The 18,201-nt window shown below is 52.8% G+C and overlaps 1 protein-coding gene across 3 annotated transcripts in view; it reads right to left on the reverse strand.

The window, feature by feature from the left end:
- The window catches only part of cblb (Cbl proto-oncogene B, E3 ubiquitin protein ligase), a 73,333-nt gene that overhangs the window by 3,240 nt on the left and 51,892 nt on the right, over positions 1-18,201 (reverse strand). For 2 of the 3 annotated variants that reach the window (XM_064351189.1, XM_064351188.1), the window contains exons 8-17: positions 16,690-16,777; positions 16,214-16,345; positions 12,218-12,418; positions 9,660-9,839; positions 9,019-9,363; positions 5,805-5,896; positions 3,430-3,573; positions 3,112-3,191; positions 2,800-2,907; positions 1,153-1,299 (exon numbers count right to left, since the gene is read on the reverse strand). In XM_064351189.1, coding sequence (XP_064207259.1) covers positions 1,153-1,299; positions 2,800-2,907; positions 3,112-3,191; positions 3,430-3,573; positions 5,805-5,896; positions 9,019-9,363; positions 9,660-9,839; positions 12,218-12,418; positions 16,214-16,345; positions 16,690-16,777 — 1,517 coding nt within the window. The remainder of the gene's footprint in view (positions 1-1,152; positions 1,300-2,799; positions 2,908-3,111; positions 3,192-3,429; positions 3,574-5,804; positions 5,897-9,018; positions 9,364-9,659; positions 9,840-12,217; positions 12,419-16,213; positions 16,346-16,689; positions 16,778-18,201) is intronic. The other variant, XM_064351190.1, reaches the window with a different exon arrangement.

Genomic DNA, 18,201 nt, shown 5'->3' on the forward strand with positions numbered 1-18,201 from the left:
AGCCTGCATGCAATGCTAAAAGGTTTGAGAGCTGTGTGGGTATATATGTATGGTTAGCCTGCATGCAATGCTAAAAGGTTTGAGAGCTGTGTGGGTATATATGTATGGTTAGCCTGCATGCAATGCTAAAAGGTTTGAGAGCTGTGTGGGTATATATACGGCGAGACTGCATAGCAATGCTAAAAGGTTTGAGAGCTGTGTGGGTATATATGTATGGTTAGCTGCATGCACAGCTAAAAGGTTTGAGAGCTGTGTGGGTATATAGTATGGTGAGCTGCATGCAATGCTAAAAGGTTTGAGAGCTGTGTGGGTATATATGTATGGTAGACTGCATGCAATGCTAAAAGGTTTGAGAGCTGTGTGGGTATATAGTAGGTTAGCCTGCATGCAATGCTAAAAGGTTTGAGAGCTGTGTGGGTATATATGTTGGTAGACTGCATGCACATGCTAAAAGGTTTGAGAGCTGTGTGGGTATATATGGGTAGCTGCATGCAATGCTAAAAGGTTTGAGAGCTGTGTGGGTATATATGTATGGTTAGCCTGCATGCAATGCTAAAAGGTTTGAGAGCTGTGTGGGTATATATGTATGGTTAGCCTGCATGCAATGCTAAAAGGTTTGAGAGCTGTGTGGGTATATATGTATGGTTAGCCTGCATGCAATGCTAAAAGGTTTGAGAGTTGTGTGGGTATATATGTATGGTTAGCCAGCATGCAATGCTAAAAGGTTTGAGAGTTGTGTGGGCATATTTCCGAATGTAAAGCTGAAACACTTGAGAGTTGTGTGGGCATATTTCCGAATGTAAAGCTGAAACACTTGAGAGTTGTGTGGGCATATTTCCGAATGTAAAGCTGAAACACTTGAGAGTTGTGTGGGCATATTTCCGAATGTAAGCTGAAACACTTGAGTTGTGTGGCATATTCGAATGTAAAGCTGAAACACTTGAGAGTTGTGTGGGCATATTTCCGAATGTAAAGCTGAAACACTTGAGAGTTGTGTGGGCATATTTCCGAATGTAAAGCTGAAACACTTGAGAGTTGTGTGGGCATATTTCCGAATGTAAAGCTGAAACACTTGAGAGTTGTGTGGGCATATTTAAGGCCAGCATGTGCAGCATGTATGCGTTCTGAGTTGAGTGAAGGCAGCTGACTCACCGGGGGCGAGCAGGAAGTGGTCGTGTCCAGAGGACGGTCGGGCGGCCTGGGAACAGGAGGGCGATGAGGACGATTCGGCAGAGCTGGGCCGCGCTGGGGGTGGAGGTGGGGGCTGGGACGGGGGTGCACTATTGAAGAGATCCTCTGCTGTGGAGATAAACCACAAAAAAAGAAAAAAGATTAAGGACACAGACCCTGAAGGCAAAAACAAAGGGGTGTAAATTGACACCCCTTTGCCACTAGATGGTGCCTAATCACTACACCACTAGTCCCACACAAGCTATTACAGTATTCTAATGAATTATACATTTTTTGACTAATTTTCAAATATGCTTCATTGATAATTAATTCAACACCAAACACACACTCATGTCCATGTTATAGAACACACCGAAACATTTTATGTCTAACACATTAAAACAGAACAAAGCAAGAAAAAGGCAATAGGTTTCAGAGTCATACACCCAGAAGCTTACTAGGTATTGCTATATCTACAGTTTTTTTCATTTATCATATTCATACAGATACGGTATTAAACCAATATATATTGTATGGATGTAGATGGTGATGGATGGGAATGATCAGAATGCCACAGAAATACGGATTGATTCTCTAATTGTAATTATAATTGTGAAGTTCCCCTTTTACCATAAACATCGCACATTCGCTATATTTAAAAAAGGCAAAAACCACAACCCAAAAGCACTGCTGCTTCTTGCCGATTCCCCCTAAACCCTATATGCAAATGCCCATATGTACTGCACCTTCCTCTACACCACAATCAGTTCCTGGTGTGGTGTTGTGCTCACAATTTGTGTGTTGACACATTTCATGTTGTGCACAATTTCAAATTAAAATAACTTCAAGAAGTTAATTAAAAGACTGTGTTGTAACCTGAACTGAATGTTATATGACTAGTATTTCAGCAGTCACATGCAAACCCTTACAAGAATCTGCTGACCTGAGCAGTGGGGGTGGACTGTGATGTTATCTTAAATACGTGCCAGTTTAGAGTCAGGCACCCTGGCAAAGACTGTGACAGAATATGTAGTGTACCACACACACACACACACACAAAATGGCACCAGGAAGCCATTTTAACCAGCCTGTTCAGACACTGTGCAAGAGCGTACACGTTTTTTCTGAGTGATAGTATTCACAATAGATCACAAAATATCGTTACACTAAAATGTATTTTATTGACATAGGGAGCATAAAGGAAGATATTGGGGAAAATGAATCAGCTACAGGCTGACTTCAGCTTAAAATAAGTACATTTAAAATAGAATAGAATTTTTACCTATAGTAGTAACAAGTCTAGTATTATGTACACACACACACACACACTCAAAAAGTTAATTCCCGAAAAAGGACAAAATTTAAAATCCGATTTGCATACTGTTTAGAAGTTCGTGTCAAGGCAAGCGCTGCCTCGGCAACGAGTGCGTGAGGCGATAAAACCGCACTTGAAAACAGGAAGGCCTCGGATTATTAAGCTGCACTGAGTCATTCAAACAAAGACCCAGAAGAGCAAAAACCCAATTACAGAGCCTGTGAGAGCTCGCAGGCCAGCTGTTTAATCTGGCTACTCTACAAACACCGAAGCCAAGGAGGGCTGGCCCGAGGCAGACAGGGGGCTGTGGCTACCTTGAGGGGGCAGCAGAATGTCGTAGTCTGAGGGCGTCCTGTTGAGGGAGGGGCAGAAAGCAGGACGCGATGCCCCCGATACAAACAAGCCAGACTCAAAATGAGCACCTGAGAAACACAAGAACACGTTAAACTGATCCGGCCTCCCGCCGCTAGGGGGCGCCCTTCTACCCTCCGCACACGCGGTGGCTGCTGCTGCCAATCAGGGCAACGACCATACAGATAAATACACGTACATGCACAAATGCAGACATGGAGGAGATGGGATATCGCATGGAAGTAGATGGCAGACAAAAAGAGAGAGAGGCTCACCATATTCCAAAGGCTTGTGCTTCTTCTCCTCCATGGTGTGATCTGATGAGCCATTTGCTAACTGCCCGTTCTCTAGGCCCCTGGGGAAGAGCAGAGGCGGTCACATGACCTGAATGCACCATTTGACCTTAGTATAAGGAGGAGGAACTTGTTGTTTGTCCAGGGGGATAAATACAAAGAAAAAGGGATTGGTTGCTTGAAAGATCACCCAGCCTATAGCATGCTGATATGAGCTGGGAGGACCGGATCATGACCATTACATTACTGTAAGTATAGCAGAAAGGCTGAGAGATGGCCTCATTAGATGGGGGGTGTTACCTGGTGGGGATCCGGACGGAAATGCAAAGCGGAGGTTGTGACAGAGTCATGGGGTGCGACGAAGGGATCTGATAATCGTCTTCCTCGCGAACGCCCACCACCCTGGATTTTTCGGAACAGGGGCTGGAGAAGGGGTTTGTGTACCTGAAAGAGCCAAAGCAGTTCAATGCAGTTCATTAATGCCGTTCAATAACTGTGCGTCAAAGCAAACTGTAATTGTGTTAATGCCGTACTTTTCAGATGCTGCAACAAAATTTTATTTCTTTATTCTTTGCATGTCCTGTAGAGGGCGCACAAAAACATAATCTCAATGCACCGAGAAAAAAAACAAAACAACAACTGTATAACGTAGGTAAAGGAAGCTCTTTTGTATGCATCCACATACCGTGAAGGTACGGAAAAACTGTCATCCCTCAGGCAAGTGGAAACTTTACCTCACGGCTGCATTTAACAGGAGAAACCACTGACTTTACTCTGCGGTGGAACACAACGCCCGTCAGAGGTGTAAATTATTCCGAGTGGACCGAACAAGTTGGGTGTGGGGGTGGGTGGGGGTATGGGGTGAATGACCTCAGCGGTTCCATGGCTGTGGCGTCTGCCCGTCTGGTCACAAAGAGCCCAGTGTGCCCGCTGCCCAGCTGCAGAGGGCGGGGTCTCAGCGCTGAGCTGGCACACAGTGCCAGGCCACGCGCCGCCAACGCCCCGCTCTCGCCACGCCAGGCAGACGGAGGGCACAGGGAGGGGGAGGAGCCTCGCAGCCCGACAGCGCGGAAGTGGACGTCCATAAACAGACGCCGCTGACAGATCTTTATGCTGTTTTTTTTTGCCCTACAGCAGCACATCTCAATCACCAAGAACCCACGTGACTGGATGAGGAAACCGCTACCTAACACACAGAGACGAAGGGTCCGCTTGACTGACAGATGTGCATCGCCAGGGGATCCATTTCACCAGCAGCTCTACATGAGTGACAGATGTGCCTCACTAACACACAGCAGCCGGCGCTGCGCAGGGCTTCCTCAGGCTCACTGTGAGAGGGGAAGTGGCTCCTCTGTGATCACTGCACATGTGTCTGATCAGCGCTGCCCTCACCAGCCTGCCAGAGGGCGGGGCCAGCCACTCAAACAGCCTGTCTGTCAACCCGTCCACCTGTCTGTCTGTCTGTCTGTCTGTCTGTCTGCATCTGCAGCCTGCCCCACTGGACACATGGCAGTGAACCCTCTGCACTTTACCATACGTACACACACACACACACACACAAACACACACACACACACACACACACACACACACACACACACACACACACACACACACACACACACACACACACACACACACACACACACACACAACACACACACACACACACACACACACACACACACACACACACACACACACACACACACACACACACACACATGCACGCAAGGACACGCTCATACACACAGACACATATGCAGATGTGCACACACGCACACACTCCGTCTCAGACACACACACTTACACACATTTAATCACATGCATACACATGCACACGCACAAACACACACACACATGCACACAATCGTATCAGTATGCACACAAATATGCCCGCACATTGGAAGGTAATAAAACGATCATAGCTGCAGGGCTATATAATAAATATGTGAAGCAGCACTAACAGCAGTGGTCTGGCAGAGATTATATCCAGCTCATTAATCTTGTTTTAATTATTTAAAATAAATCATAATTTATTTAAAATACAATTTAAATACATTTAAATTAATTAAACTACTGAGCTGTACTATGTTTATTTTTCCTCTCATTCTTAAGCATAATTACTGAGAAAAGGCTAAATATGGGATTTTATTTCAGGGCTTGCCGGTTGTATCAGACACAGAGACTGAGTAAAGCCGCTAGCAGGGCAGGGCTGAACAGCGTTACCTCGAGTCTTATTTTACACGGTGCCAGTGGTTTAGTTCAGCCAGCCGTCCCTGCGCCACACAGCGAACATTAGCCAGCGCCCGGACCCGTGAAACCTGCGGCCACAGGAGCCCTTATGGACAGGCTTCCCTGAGAGGGAGCTTAGCCCAGCTGCTAACGGGCCGCAGGAGAGCGATACAGGAGCCTGCTCTGAGCGTCAGCCGCGCGCCCGGGGGCGGGGCTTCAAAACGGCGCTCACGTGCTGAAACTGCGGGAGCCGCAGGGAGCGCGCTCAGTGCCGCCTCCGCCAGTTCCGTGACCCAACTTCAAGAGCGGCCCCTGAGTGGGGTCGCCATCGCACCCCTAGGGGAAGTTCTGCATGTGTGTGGGGGCTGGGGGTCCAGATGGAGCTGGTTAGGGATGATTGGAAACTGGGGAAGGGGGCAGGGGGGGGCGGGGCTACTTACTTGTGGCTGCTGGCGAGGGCGGGCGGGGGAGGGGAGTGGCGCAGAGGGGGGACGTCGTACTCGTCGCTGGGCAGGAGGCCGTTGGGGGAAGGCTGCGGACACAGGAAGAGACATCGGTTAGAGCGCCAGGGACGCAGACACGCCGGGTCTCCCAAACCCCCCCAAACCCCCCCAAACCCCCCAACCCCCCCCCCCCCCCCCAGCCTTAAAAGCTCGCCCCGTCTCCGGATCGATATCTCCGTAGTTGGTGCACCGTTTCCCAGACACGCGCCCCTCTCCCACGGCTGGGCCCGGAGGCAGCCGGAACGCCGCGGCGGGTGCGCCGTCTCCTGCCCACACACGGGCAGGGCGCCGCCCAGTCCTGGAGCTCAGCCACGCGTGAGAGGAACCCTGCGGGCTGCAGCCGCAGCAGAGATGCGCTGAGATTGTCTGCTCTTAATACCTTTCTGGGAAGCACACTTTCATTTTTTTTAAGTAGGAAGTGCGCTTCAGCTGCTGAGAGATTTAAAAGCCCGGCTTCCTCCTCCTCCTCCTCCTCCTCCTCGCGGGGTTTATCAGAGCTGACAGGGCGGAGCTTCGACCGCTTCGCGGCGGGCGCGTTCGCCCTGGGGCCGCGCGCGGTTCGGCTGATTTCGTTACCGGGGCGCGGTCACCCGCGAAAGGCGGGACACACACTGGGCGGTCACCTGAGGGCAGAACGCAGCGAGGTCCGTGCTCCGCTGCAGGCAGGGAGAACACAGCCCGCGGGATTCAGTTCCCACACGTACTTTATACTGCTTCAGTCTTCAGCCCTACGGGAACACACACTCAGCGGGCACTTCATTAGGTAAACCTATTAAGTGCTGGGTAGGACCCTCTTTTGCCTCCAGATCAGTCTGAAGTCTTAGGCGGTATGGATTCAACAAGGTGCAGGGATTCTGGTCCATGCTGACTTGATGGCATCAAACAGTTCCTACAGATTTTTCGGCCACACATTCTTGCCATTCATGCAAGCCTCCAGTTCTACTTCATCCCAAAGATGCTCTATTGGATTAAGATCTGGGGACTGTGTAGGCCACTGCAGTAAACTGTAGTCAGTGTCAAGTTCATGGAACCAGCGCGAGATTATGTGCTTTGTGACATAGTGCAGGTAGACTGCGGCTATAAACGGATGTACATGGTCAGAAACAATGCTTAGGTATGCTGTGGCATTCAAAAGATGCAGCACTAATGCTAAAGCTGCTACTTTCAATGTAAAACAAACAATTCTTCACGTGCCCTATAGAGGGCGCACCAAAACAGAATTTCACTACACCTACTGGAGAAAAAAGAACAAAGAAATTTAAACGGAAGCTCTTATGGCATGAGCACTGAAAGTAAAACAAAATCACTTCTTAAATGGAAAATCTGGAGGAGTCTAGGATGGTAACTGCCAGTAACATCGTTCCATTTATACCCAGACCAAACCGAGCAAGACACCATCACACCTTTCCCAGGGAACCCGTACCCAAATCCCTGGTGTGTGTACCTGCAGGCTCCGAGATCGCCTGGTGCGGCCCTCGCCGGACATCTGGACGCCTGCGTGGCCAGATGTTTTGCCTGCGCCGATTAGGGGCAATCCGCCACGGAATAATCGGGAATCGCGGAGTACGGGCAGGCCGGACCGCGGCGCAGGCGCGCAGTGGGCTCTGCCTGAACTCAGAGAGCTCCAGAGAAACGTGCTAGCGCTACGCCACAGAGCGCTACTGCGCTGAACCTCCCTTCTGCTTTCCCTGCTGAAAACCACTTCGCCCTACAGACCCTGCTCGCCCTACAGACCCTGCTCGCCCTGCTGGACTGCTTATGAGTGGGTGCAGCTGATGCTTCGGGCAGGCTAGGCAGCGCTCTCTAAAGACCTTCAGCACCCCCGCAGTACTCCGCGCGATTACTGTGCGAGGACGCCAGCCTCCTGTCGGAGTGAAACTTAAACACAGGCTGGACCTGCTGTGGTAGGACTGGGGCAGGTCAGGGACGGCTTTGGCCGAGGTGTATGCTGAATACGTGTGCGTGTGTGTGTGTGCATGTGTCTGCGTGTGTTTGTATGTGTGTGTGTGTGTGGGTGGCATGCGTCTGCGTGTGTTTGTATGTGTGTGTGTGTGTGTGTGTGTGTGTGTTGTGTGTGTGTGCATGTGTCTGCGTGTGTTTGTATGTGTGTGTGCGTGTGTGTGCGTGTGTGTGTGTGCATGTGTCTGCGTGTGTTTGTATCTGCGTGTGCGTGTGTGTGTGTGTGAGGGAGTCTGTATCTGCATGTGCGTGTGTGTGTGTGCATGTGTCTGCGTGTGTTTGTATGTGTGTGTGCATGTGTCTGCGTGTGTTTGTATGTGTGTGTGCGTGTGAGGGAGTCTGTATCTGCATGTGCGTGTGTGTGTGTGCATGTGTCTGCGTGTGTCTGTATGTGTGTGTGCGTGTGCTAAATACACACACAGGCCTCGGGTGGATTGTTTAATAAGACCCACGGCACTGCTTCCAGAAGTCCGCGAAAGCCAAGCGCAGACTGGGAGCTTAAATGAGCGTGTTAGAGCTAAATTAGCCCGGTGGCGGGATGGCCACGCATTGGCTCAGCTCTCCACTCACTTCAGGGGCCTGGATGAGTCAGTGGGCACATTTCCATTCTAATCCCAATCACACTGAGCTCACCCATGCATGTTGGTGTGTGTGTGTGTGTGTGTGTGAGACAGAATAAGAGGCTTCAATGAGAGGCAAGAATGCACATTCACCGGGGCTAATATTTACTAAACAGGAGGAAGTTGTGAGTGCGGACGTGCGCTCCTCGCTGGGCTTTAAGCAGCCTGAATGGAAGCGTGACCGTCGCAGTCACGCTCATTCGGCTGAGAGGCGCTGCACTGAAAACAGCGTGTACTGCCAAAAAACCGCCAGCCCAGAATAACAAAGTCTGCTGCCGTTGCTAAGTAACCGGGCGAGGGGAAAAAAAGCGGGTTTAGCGCGCGGCACACGGCGGAGGGCTGACGACACGGACGCGCTCGACGGCTGGAGTCAGGCTGAGGCGTCGGCCAAAGCCCCGCTCCCCGGCTCCAGAGCCCTTAAGCCGGCGTCCGAGCGCGGAGCAGAGGCGTTTTCCCGAAACGGCGCGGCCGGCGTGTTGGGGTGCGGAGCCGGTGTGTTGGGGTACGGGGCCGGTGTGTTGGGGTACGGGGCCGGCGTGTTGGGGTGCGGAGCCGCGGGCCCGGGCTGTCACCTTGGCGCACTCCAGCGGCGCGTCGGCCCGGTGGAGGGCCCGCCCCAGTCCCAGGTCGGCCGAGAGTCGGCCGTTGACGTGGGCGGGCGCGGCGTGGGCCAGCTTCGGGGAGTGGTCCCCCCCGGGCCGGGGGTCCGCCTGCGCGCTCTCCTTCGGGCACCGGGCGTCCGGGGGCGGCTGGGGGTCGCGGGGCAGGCCGGCGGACGGGACGGACAGCCAGGTGGCGCGCCCGTCTGGTGGGATGGGCGGGGGCCGCTCGGGGGGCGGAGGCGGGGGCAGGTCCCTCTGAGGGGGCGGGGGGGCCGGGAGGGGCTTGTCCTGCTTCCTGGACATCCCGGGGGAGGACTGCGGAGGGGAGAGGAGGGGTCAGAACCAGTCTGCTGAAGGAACAGGGACGTCTGTACAGCCACAGGGATTACATTTCACCTTAAAATCAGCACCCAATTCACCCCCAATTACTGAGATGAGGTGACTTAACTGTTTTTACCTCACTTACTTTTTGGGTGTTCAGGCCAATTTTCCGACTGCTTTCAGCGACCATTTAAGCGCAGTAATAATGAAAGCCAGCAGACCCTGCGGCCTGCCAGGACCGGGGAGGCGGGACCCTTGAGCATGCACCGCGTCGAGGAAGCCACGCCCACCTTGGGAGACCCCGTGGGGCTGGCCGAGGGCGAGCGAGCCTTCTGGATGAGGTCCAGGCGGGGCGGCACAGGGGGCAGGCTGAGGTGCTGGATGCCGGACGTTTCAGGGAGGGGCTTCCGGCGCTGGGCCACGGGGGACGAGTTCGGGGACATCACCGGGGAGTTCTGCCTGTCCGCGCACTGGAACACAGCCCACACACCCCTCTCTGCGTCAGCAAGCAGCCCCACCGCCGTCCTCATCACTACGGCTACTGCTAGCATTAGCATGCTGTCCTTCAACACGAGCCCTTATCCAGAGTGATGCAGCACACTTTCATTCCAGGACATTCACTATAATGAATATGCCACTCACCATGCTGCTATTGTTCTCGGAGACAGCGTCATTATTGTCACTATTAAAATTCACATTGTGTCTTTTGACAGAGGCCCTAATCTAGGCTGAACCGGCTGAACAAAAAAAAAAAAAAAACATCCATTGTAATTAATCCACATGAATCTTGTAATGTGTTAAAACTGTCACAACTGCCAGGAGAGTCGGAAGGCCCGAGTTCAGTAATTAACTGGATGCTGAACTGATTAACTGGGGCCCGCATTGTTCCAATCTGGCAAGGCGAGGACTCGTTAAGGAGAAACCCAAAACAAAGACCCGCGCTGTAAAACAGAGGCGCTGAGCAATTTATGCTGAGTTTCTGACACGGCCCCTGGGCGAAAGAGAACACCGGGAGGCTTTTTTTTTAAACGCGTTAATTGCCATAAATTAAGCTAATTTAGACTTAACGCAGCCGACCAGCTGTTTCCCTACATGAATTGTGAAAATGAAGGGAATAATCCTTTCCGCGCAATAACGTTTAACGACGGCCTCACTTAAAGATGGCACAGGGCGCTCTGAGTGTCACACGCACTGAAATAAAGGAGGATCTTTGATAATTATCTTAACACCGATATGATTAATCTAGTATCAGTGCAACGTGGCATAAAAACTCCGAATTCCATTTGTCTTATAAAGAACCCGACAGAGTCGAGAAAAAGGATAATAATAATAATAATAATCTGGTCACAAAAAGAACACCCACCATGAGGCCACGTTCTGGAGTAACAGGATATAAAAATGAACGGCGAATCTGCAGACATTCACTTTTCATTTCACTTTAATGCAAAGGCCTGGGTTGAAAAGGCACCTTCTCAAATAATTACATAAAACTGTTCTTTTTTCCCGCTGGCAAAACTACAAAAATCTCAAACACTCAAAAGCTCATTTTAACTGATAAAACGTTCCTGGTGTGCCGAAACGAATCCCAATTAAAAGTGTTTTTATATGGCAGGCATGAGAAAGATTCGGCGCTGAGGGGGTAGTGAGAAATCGAAAACACCGCTTCTCGCATTTGTTGTCTATTGTTCCCGCTAACGCACGCAGAGAGAGAGAGAGAGAGAGAGAGAGAGAGAGAGAGAGAGAGAGAGAGAGAGAGAGAAGAGAGAGGGAGGAGAGAGAGAGAGAGAGAGAGAGAGAGAGAGAGAGAGAGAGAGCGCAAGCTCACGCAGAAGAGAAACAATTAAACCAGTGTATTTTCTGATGTTTGCTCATTTACACTCATGCACCCAATTATATAAACGACAGACTTCGTTTTGGCTGTCCTCTGGACTCCAATTCCCAGAAAGATTACGCACAGATTACAACACAGAAAAGATTCAAGCAATGGAAGAAACGTGGACAGCACACAACTGCCGGGCAACAAAAAGCAAAAGAAGGGAGCGGAGCACAGACGAGGTGGTCACAGACACGCATGCACGTCGTGCGCGTAGACAGACAGACAGACAGACACGGGCATGCGCGCGCACAGACAGGCGGGAGACAGACGCACACGCGGACGCAGACGTACACAGCAGACCGCGGAGAGGCCTTTTCCCACGAGCGGCCAGTGGTGGACGGCGAGCCCGTGTCCCCGCCCGCACGTCCGCGGCCTGCAGCTCCGCGAGCCGTCCACCGACGAGGCGGCGGGCTCCTTCAGACGGGCCAGAGGAAGTGACTCGATTACTCAGAGAACGACCAGCAGAACGAGGAGGAGAGAGCTCTGTTACCAAGGGCATCCAGAAAGGATTCGACGTCCCATTTCCGTTTAATTTTTTTTTACGAGGAGCGGCACACCGGAGGGCACAGGCACGCCATTTTTAAAATCCTGACAGGAGATCGCTCAGAGGCTTAATGTACATTGCTGTTCCCATCAAAGCAATCCCACTGGCAAATAAAAGGATGTCTAACCTGGCTCAGTTATTCTCAGCAGGCCTGCGCCGCTGATACATAAGATTCATTTAACCCGGAGGTCTCCTGAGGTTGAGAACCTGGCCGGAAAGTCAAGCGTGGAAAGGCATTACACTTAAGCTTGTGCACAAGCCAATCACAATGCAGAAACCGCACACAAAAGCAGAAGAGCAGAAAATTAAACAAGGGGGGGGGGGGGTTCTGAGGAAAGCCCGCAAGAGTGACGCCGGTCCTGCGGGGGGGGGGGGGGGGGGGGGGGGGATTCCGCGCCTCCTCGGGCGGCGGGCGGGGGGGCCGTTACCTTCCTGATGGAGGCCAGGCCGTTCATGACCAGGGAGTCCTCGCGGTCGTCGTCGTCGTCCAGGTCCAGCATGGGCGAGGCGAAGTGCTCCAGGAAGAAGCACTTGGCGCCGTCGTTGCGCGGGTCGAACGGGTCCACGATGATGGGCTCCGTGCCCTTGATCTCGCAGCGGCAGAACGGGCAGCCCTGTCCGTCCGACTCCTGGGGGGGGGGGGGGGGGAATAAAAGTTACGGAATAATAGAGTTTCCACACAATAATAACTCCGAGCTTCTTATTCACACATCGCGGTACACAGGACCGTGGGCCCCCAGAAGGAAGCCTTCACACGCCACCATCAGAGGCAGGGACGAGATGACCAACAGCTGCAGGCCTGGACAGCACGTGCTCACGTCCACCGCCACCTGCAGGCTCCAGAGCGCCATCTTCTCTCCTACTGCGCACTTCAAGTGCACACTAACACCACCCTGACAACGCCACCCTAAGAGCTCCGCAGTTTATGACTATATAAAGAAGAACTGTAAGTTGGGGGGGGGGCGGGGGGGTTATGGAAATTGATTTGTCTTCTCGTAATGATTTGTCTTTTCACAACGGAACTGGCTTTCATGCCGAGCGCCGCCGCGATTCTTTGAAGAACAAAGGCGGATGGCGGAAGCCATCTGGCGGGAGGCTTTCCAAAGCCCATCACGCCGCTGCGCGAAGCCCAATCATAATTAGTCACCACGGGAACCGGGCCGGGACGGGACGTGACGGCTCGACGGAGCTCACGGGTAAAGACCGGACGACGCCGACGCAGAGCTCCTCGCGCACGCCGCACGCACGCCATCCGGGCCTAGGGGGCGCGCGTTTCACGCTCAGACTTCAGTGACAGTGTCCTGAAGTTCCTGTGGAAAATCGCAGGGAATAATACTGGCTCTGGCAGGTGCCAGATCAAGCGATCCGATGGCAATCCGAATGAGCCCCGAACAAGGATGAGGAGCTGAAGGGTGACGACTCCCTGAGCAGAGACCACTTTAGAAGAACAAAACAGAAAAAAAACACAAGGAGCTCAGCAGATCACAGATCTGTCACACCTCGCACGTCCTGTCAGTCAGTGGCTTCAGTCTATAGCCAGGAAGTGTGCTGCTTTTAAAAATAACGAGCTGAGAGACGATACAGGCTTTACACTGGCCACCTCAGAGCTGCGCGGTGGTCCTCGTGAGTCAGTGGGCGACTGGCCCTGTGACTGAGCGCTGAGAGCCAGTCATCTGGGAGGAACCCCACAGGAACCCCACAGGAACCCCACCCCCCCCACAATGACTTATTCCCAAAATGGTGGCCGAGGGCACCCTGTGCGAGTCGCTGCAGACACACTGCAGTGTGTGTGACTGAGACCTGCTGCAGTGTGTGTGACTGAGACCTGCAGCAGTGTGTGACTGAGACCTGCTGCAGTGTGTGACTGAGACCTGCTGCAGTGTGTGACTGAGACCTGCTGCAGTGTGTGTGACTGAGACCTGCTGCAGTGTGTGTGACTGAGACCTGCTGCAGTGTGTGACTGAGACCTGCTGCAGTGTGTGTGACTGAGACCTGCTGCAGTGTGTGACTGAGACCTGCTGCAGTGTGTGACTGAGACCTGCTGCAGTGTGTGTGACTGAGACCTGCTGCAGTGTGTGACTGAGACCTGCTGCAGTGTGTGACTGAGACCTGCTGCAGTGTGTGACTGAGACCTGCTGCAGTGTGTGTGACTGAGACCTGCTGCAGTGTGTGACTGAGACCTGCTGCAGTGTGTGTGACTGAGACCTGCTGCAGTGTGTGACTGAGACCTGCTGCAGTGTGTGACTGAGACCTGCTGCAGTGTGTGTGACTGAGACCTGCTGCATGTGTGGACTGAGACCTGCTGCAGTGTGGACTGAGACCTGCTGCAGTGTGTGTGACTGAGACCTGCTGCAGTGTGTGACTAGACCTGCTGCAGTGTGTGACTGAGACCTGCTGCAGTGTGTGTGACTGAGACCTGCAGCAGTGTGTGACTGAGACCTGCTGCAGTGTGTGTCACTGAGACCTGCAGCAGTGTGTGACTGAGACCTGCTGCAGTGTGTGACTGAGACCTGCTGCAGTGTGTGTGACTGAGACCTACAGCAGTGTGTGACTGAGACCTGCTGCAGTGTGTGACTGAGACCTGCTGCAGTGTGTGTGACTGAGACCTGCTGCAGTGTGTGTGACTGAGACCTGCAGCAGTGTGTGTGACTGAGACCTGCTGCAGTGTGTGTGTGACTGAGACCTGCTGCAGTGTGTGACTGAGACCTGCTGCAGTGTGTGTGACTGAGACCTGCAGCAGTGTGTGTGACTGAGACATGCTGCAGTGTGTGTGACTGACACCTGCTGCAGTGTGTGACTGAGACCTGCTGCAGTGTGTGACTGAGACCTGCTGCAGTGTGTGTGACTGAGACCTGCTGCAGTGTGTGACTGAGACCTGCTGCAGTGTGTGTGACTGAGACCTGCTGCAGTGTGTGACTGAGACCTGCTGCAGTGTGTGTGACTGAGACCTGCTGCAGTGTGTGACTGAGACCTGCTGCAGTGTGTGTGACTGAGACCTGCAGCAGTGTGTGACTGAGACCTGCTGCAGTGTGTGTCACTGAGACCTGCAGCAGTGTGTGACTGAGACCTGCTGCAGTGTGTGACTGAGACCTGCTGCAGTGTGTGTGACTGAGACCCTACAGCTGTGTGTGACTGAGACCTGCTGCAGTGTGTGTGTGACTGAGACCTGCTGCAGTGTGTGTGTGACTGAGACCTGCTGCAGTGTGTGACTGAGACCTGCTGCAGTGTGTGACTGAGACCTGCTGCAGTGTGTGTGACTGAGACCTGCTGCAGTGTGTGTGACTGAGACCTGCTGCAGTGTGTGACTGAGACCTGCTGCAGTGTGTGTGACTGAGACCTGCTGCAGTGTGTGACTGAGACCTGCTGCAGTGTGTGACTGAGACCTGCTGCAGTGTGTGTGACTGAGACCTGCAGCAGTGGCGGACCAGTTACTGCCGGTGCTGAGAGACACGGGGTGTCATTTATTTCAGTCACTGCAAGGGCCTGCACCCCCATTTACAACGGCCGTTACAGGGGAATATACAGACATGTGCAAACACTTGCACGCGATTTTACAGACACTCAAAAGCACATAAACACCTTCACATCCACACAGACACAAAGGCACACACACACACACGGAACAATGCCTGTCAGCCAATCAAACGGGCCCCGATTAAACGGGAGTCACAGTTTCCGCAGAAGATCCGCGACCGGGCCCCCCCACCTGTCTGCCGCGGGACTCCCACCACCTTACGCTATTCATTTAGCGACGAAGGGGAAAAACTGGCACAGATGTTGTGGAACATGAAAAGGTTATGAGAATCTCCGGAGGCAGGGCTAATGAGTCATTACGAAGGTAATTACAAACACACGCGTGGCTGGCACATCTTCACGGCCCGCAGCCCTCTCTCTCCCTCTCTCTCTCCCCCGCCCTGGCGCTAAACCCGCCGTTAGCGCGTCCGCTAACGCCTGACAGGCGCACGTGCCGGGCCAGCTGCGGACCGGAGGAGAACCTGATGTTCCCGCTCTGCGGGCGCAGGAGGGGCTCGTTCCACCCCTCGGCCCCAGCTCAACGAGCCAATTTCGGCCTGGACCAGAGAGAGACGGACAAAAGGGTTCTTATGGAGACAAGAGCCTTCCAGATTAAATAAAGCTCACCTCCAACCAGGAGCTCAACCTCCTGCCAGCTCTCAGAAAAAATTAAAAATGCTAAACGTCTAATCAACTCCTAAACAGCGCTCAGGCTCTGTAGACATTGTGGACAGACCAGATTTGTCAAGCCACTGCAGACACCGCCCACACTCCCCTCCCTTGACTTGGCTCAACAGGTTAATGCTGGAGAGACGAAGAAACGTCACAATGTTGTCTTTAGAGAGAGAAACAGGCGCCCAGGTGGACAGACGGAAGGACAGACGGAAGGACAGACGGACGGGCCGCGGTACCTGCCACGCGGTCAGGCAGTGGGTGCACATGAGGTGGCCGCACGGCTCGATCTTCACGTCCTTGTCGTTCTCGGCGCAGATCTTGCAGAGCTGGAAGGTGGATCCCATCTCGCAGTAGAGCTCGTACTGCTCCTGTGAAACGGGGAAGAGGGACAAGACAGGAGGGCGTGTCAGCACAAAAAACCCCGCCCCTTTCCTGGCATGTACAGGATACAAAACTGGATTCCAGGACTGAGGGTCAAGAGTTTGAATCCCAGTCTGGACCATGTCAGTATTTGGACAGAAAGTGATCACATCCATGGTCTATGTAGACCGTCCCTCCTGAACTCCACCCACCCATCAAGCCCGGAATTCACCAGGCCTGTGGTACAGAATGTGTTGGATGTGTGACATTTACTCATTTTTACAACAAAAATTGCTTTAAGGAATCTTACCCAAGAGCACTACTGAGGTGAGTGTGACCGTTCACTACTGACCTGTGTGACTTTGATGTGGTCGTGAGGAGTGGGCTCACACAAGCCGGTCAGGTCCGGGTTGTAACTGCGCCCGTCGGGGAACAGGTAGCTGGGAAGAGATTCGATCCTTCATTTCAAAACATGAACTTCTCCTCCATCTGTCTCTTTGAAAATTAACATTTGGTTCTTCACTGGCTGCCAGCCAGCCAGTGACCCATAAGTTCCACACAGCCTATAAAACACCTGTCGTTGCTTTTATGAATGATCATTTATAATCATTTATGAATGATCTCCTTCTACCAATGGTCCTGCATGAACACTCCATGTTTGGCCTCCAAGTAGAGCCTTTTCCCATCATGCTCTGAGTCCTTTCCTATGGAGTAATCTGCCTGCTCGTGCTCAGGGTGCAGACACTGTATATGTAAAGGATGAAAACGTACTTTTTCAGCCAGTCCTTAGTTAAGGGACAGGGCTGGGAGGCTGAGGTAAGCCATGGTCTCTCACACTGAGCTGTCAGCGCTGTCACTGGATTATGCATGGTATCTCTCTGTGTCAAGTTGATCCAGTCATGGTCTGGTGGTGATCGTCTCAGGGCTGCCCTAATGACTGTGTTGGCCCCTTGCCTCTCGTTCCTCTGGCTATGCTGCTATAGCCTTATCCTGCTTATTCTGGCTTTTCCTTATACTGCACACAGGCACCTCTCATCTACATACCCGAATCCCCTAATGATTACGTTTCCCTCCTCTTCTCCCTGCTTCAGACACCTGCCCAGAGCTACAGCCACAAGATCGACTGAGCACCCTCCCTCCTGCCCCAGGGTCCCTCCTGCCCCCCTGCCTAACGCTGCCACTCACCGGCCTACCAGCCCATTTCCCCACAGAGTCACTCTGGCCTGACTCCACTGACATTCATGTACTGCAAATTATGTACTTGGCCTTTTTCAATGAAATGTTGCCAGGCAGCAGCAGATAAGCTCCCCCCTGAGCCAGGGAGTTTTCCCTTGCCACCGTCTCCCTAGGCTTTCACCTTGGGGGTTTAGGCCCAGCTGAGACCCTCATCTCTGTACACCTGCTTTGTGACACTGCCCTGTGTAAATAGTGCCATACAACTGAACTGAACTGAACTGAACTGAACTGAATTGAACTGAACTCAACTGAACTCAACTGTACTCAATTGAACTGGAATCTGAAAAGAAATGAAAACTGCATGGAGCACAATCGCCTGACATTACGGGCACAGCAGACAGCAGAAAGAACGTGTTTTTGTGTGCAGTCGCACTCCTGGCGTTTTGATTAGCAGCTCCAGGGAAGCCGCCCACCTCTGCCCTCTCCGTTCGATTACCGGTCCGAAACCAGAGGGAAGAAGTACAGGAGGGAAGTCAAACTGTTTACGCGAGCCGTCCCAAACTCCAGCGAGGCGCGGGAGCCAAGACACACCGAGCGCCCGTTTGTTCAAGAGACCGAAAAACCGCCCCCGCTCGACTGCACCTGGAGGAGAGCAGCGGGGCGGGAGTCCTGGCGGAAGTCACCGGAA

The sequence above is a fragment of the Anguilla rostrata genome, chromosome 9 (assembly GCF_018555375.3).
Source record: "Anguilla rostrata isolate EN2019 chromosome 9, ASM1855537v3, whole genome shotgun sequence".
NCBI classification, from domain to species: Eukaryota; Metazoa; Chordata; class Actinopteri; order Anguilliformes; family Anguillidae; genus Anguilla; species Anguilla rostrata.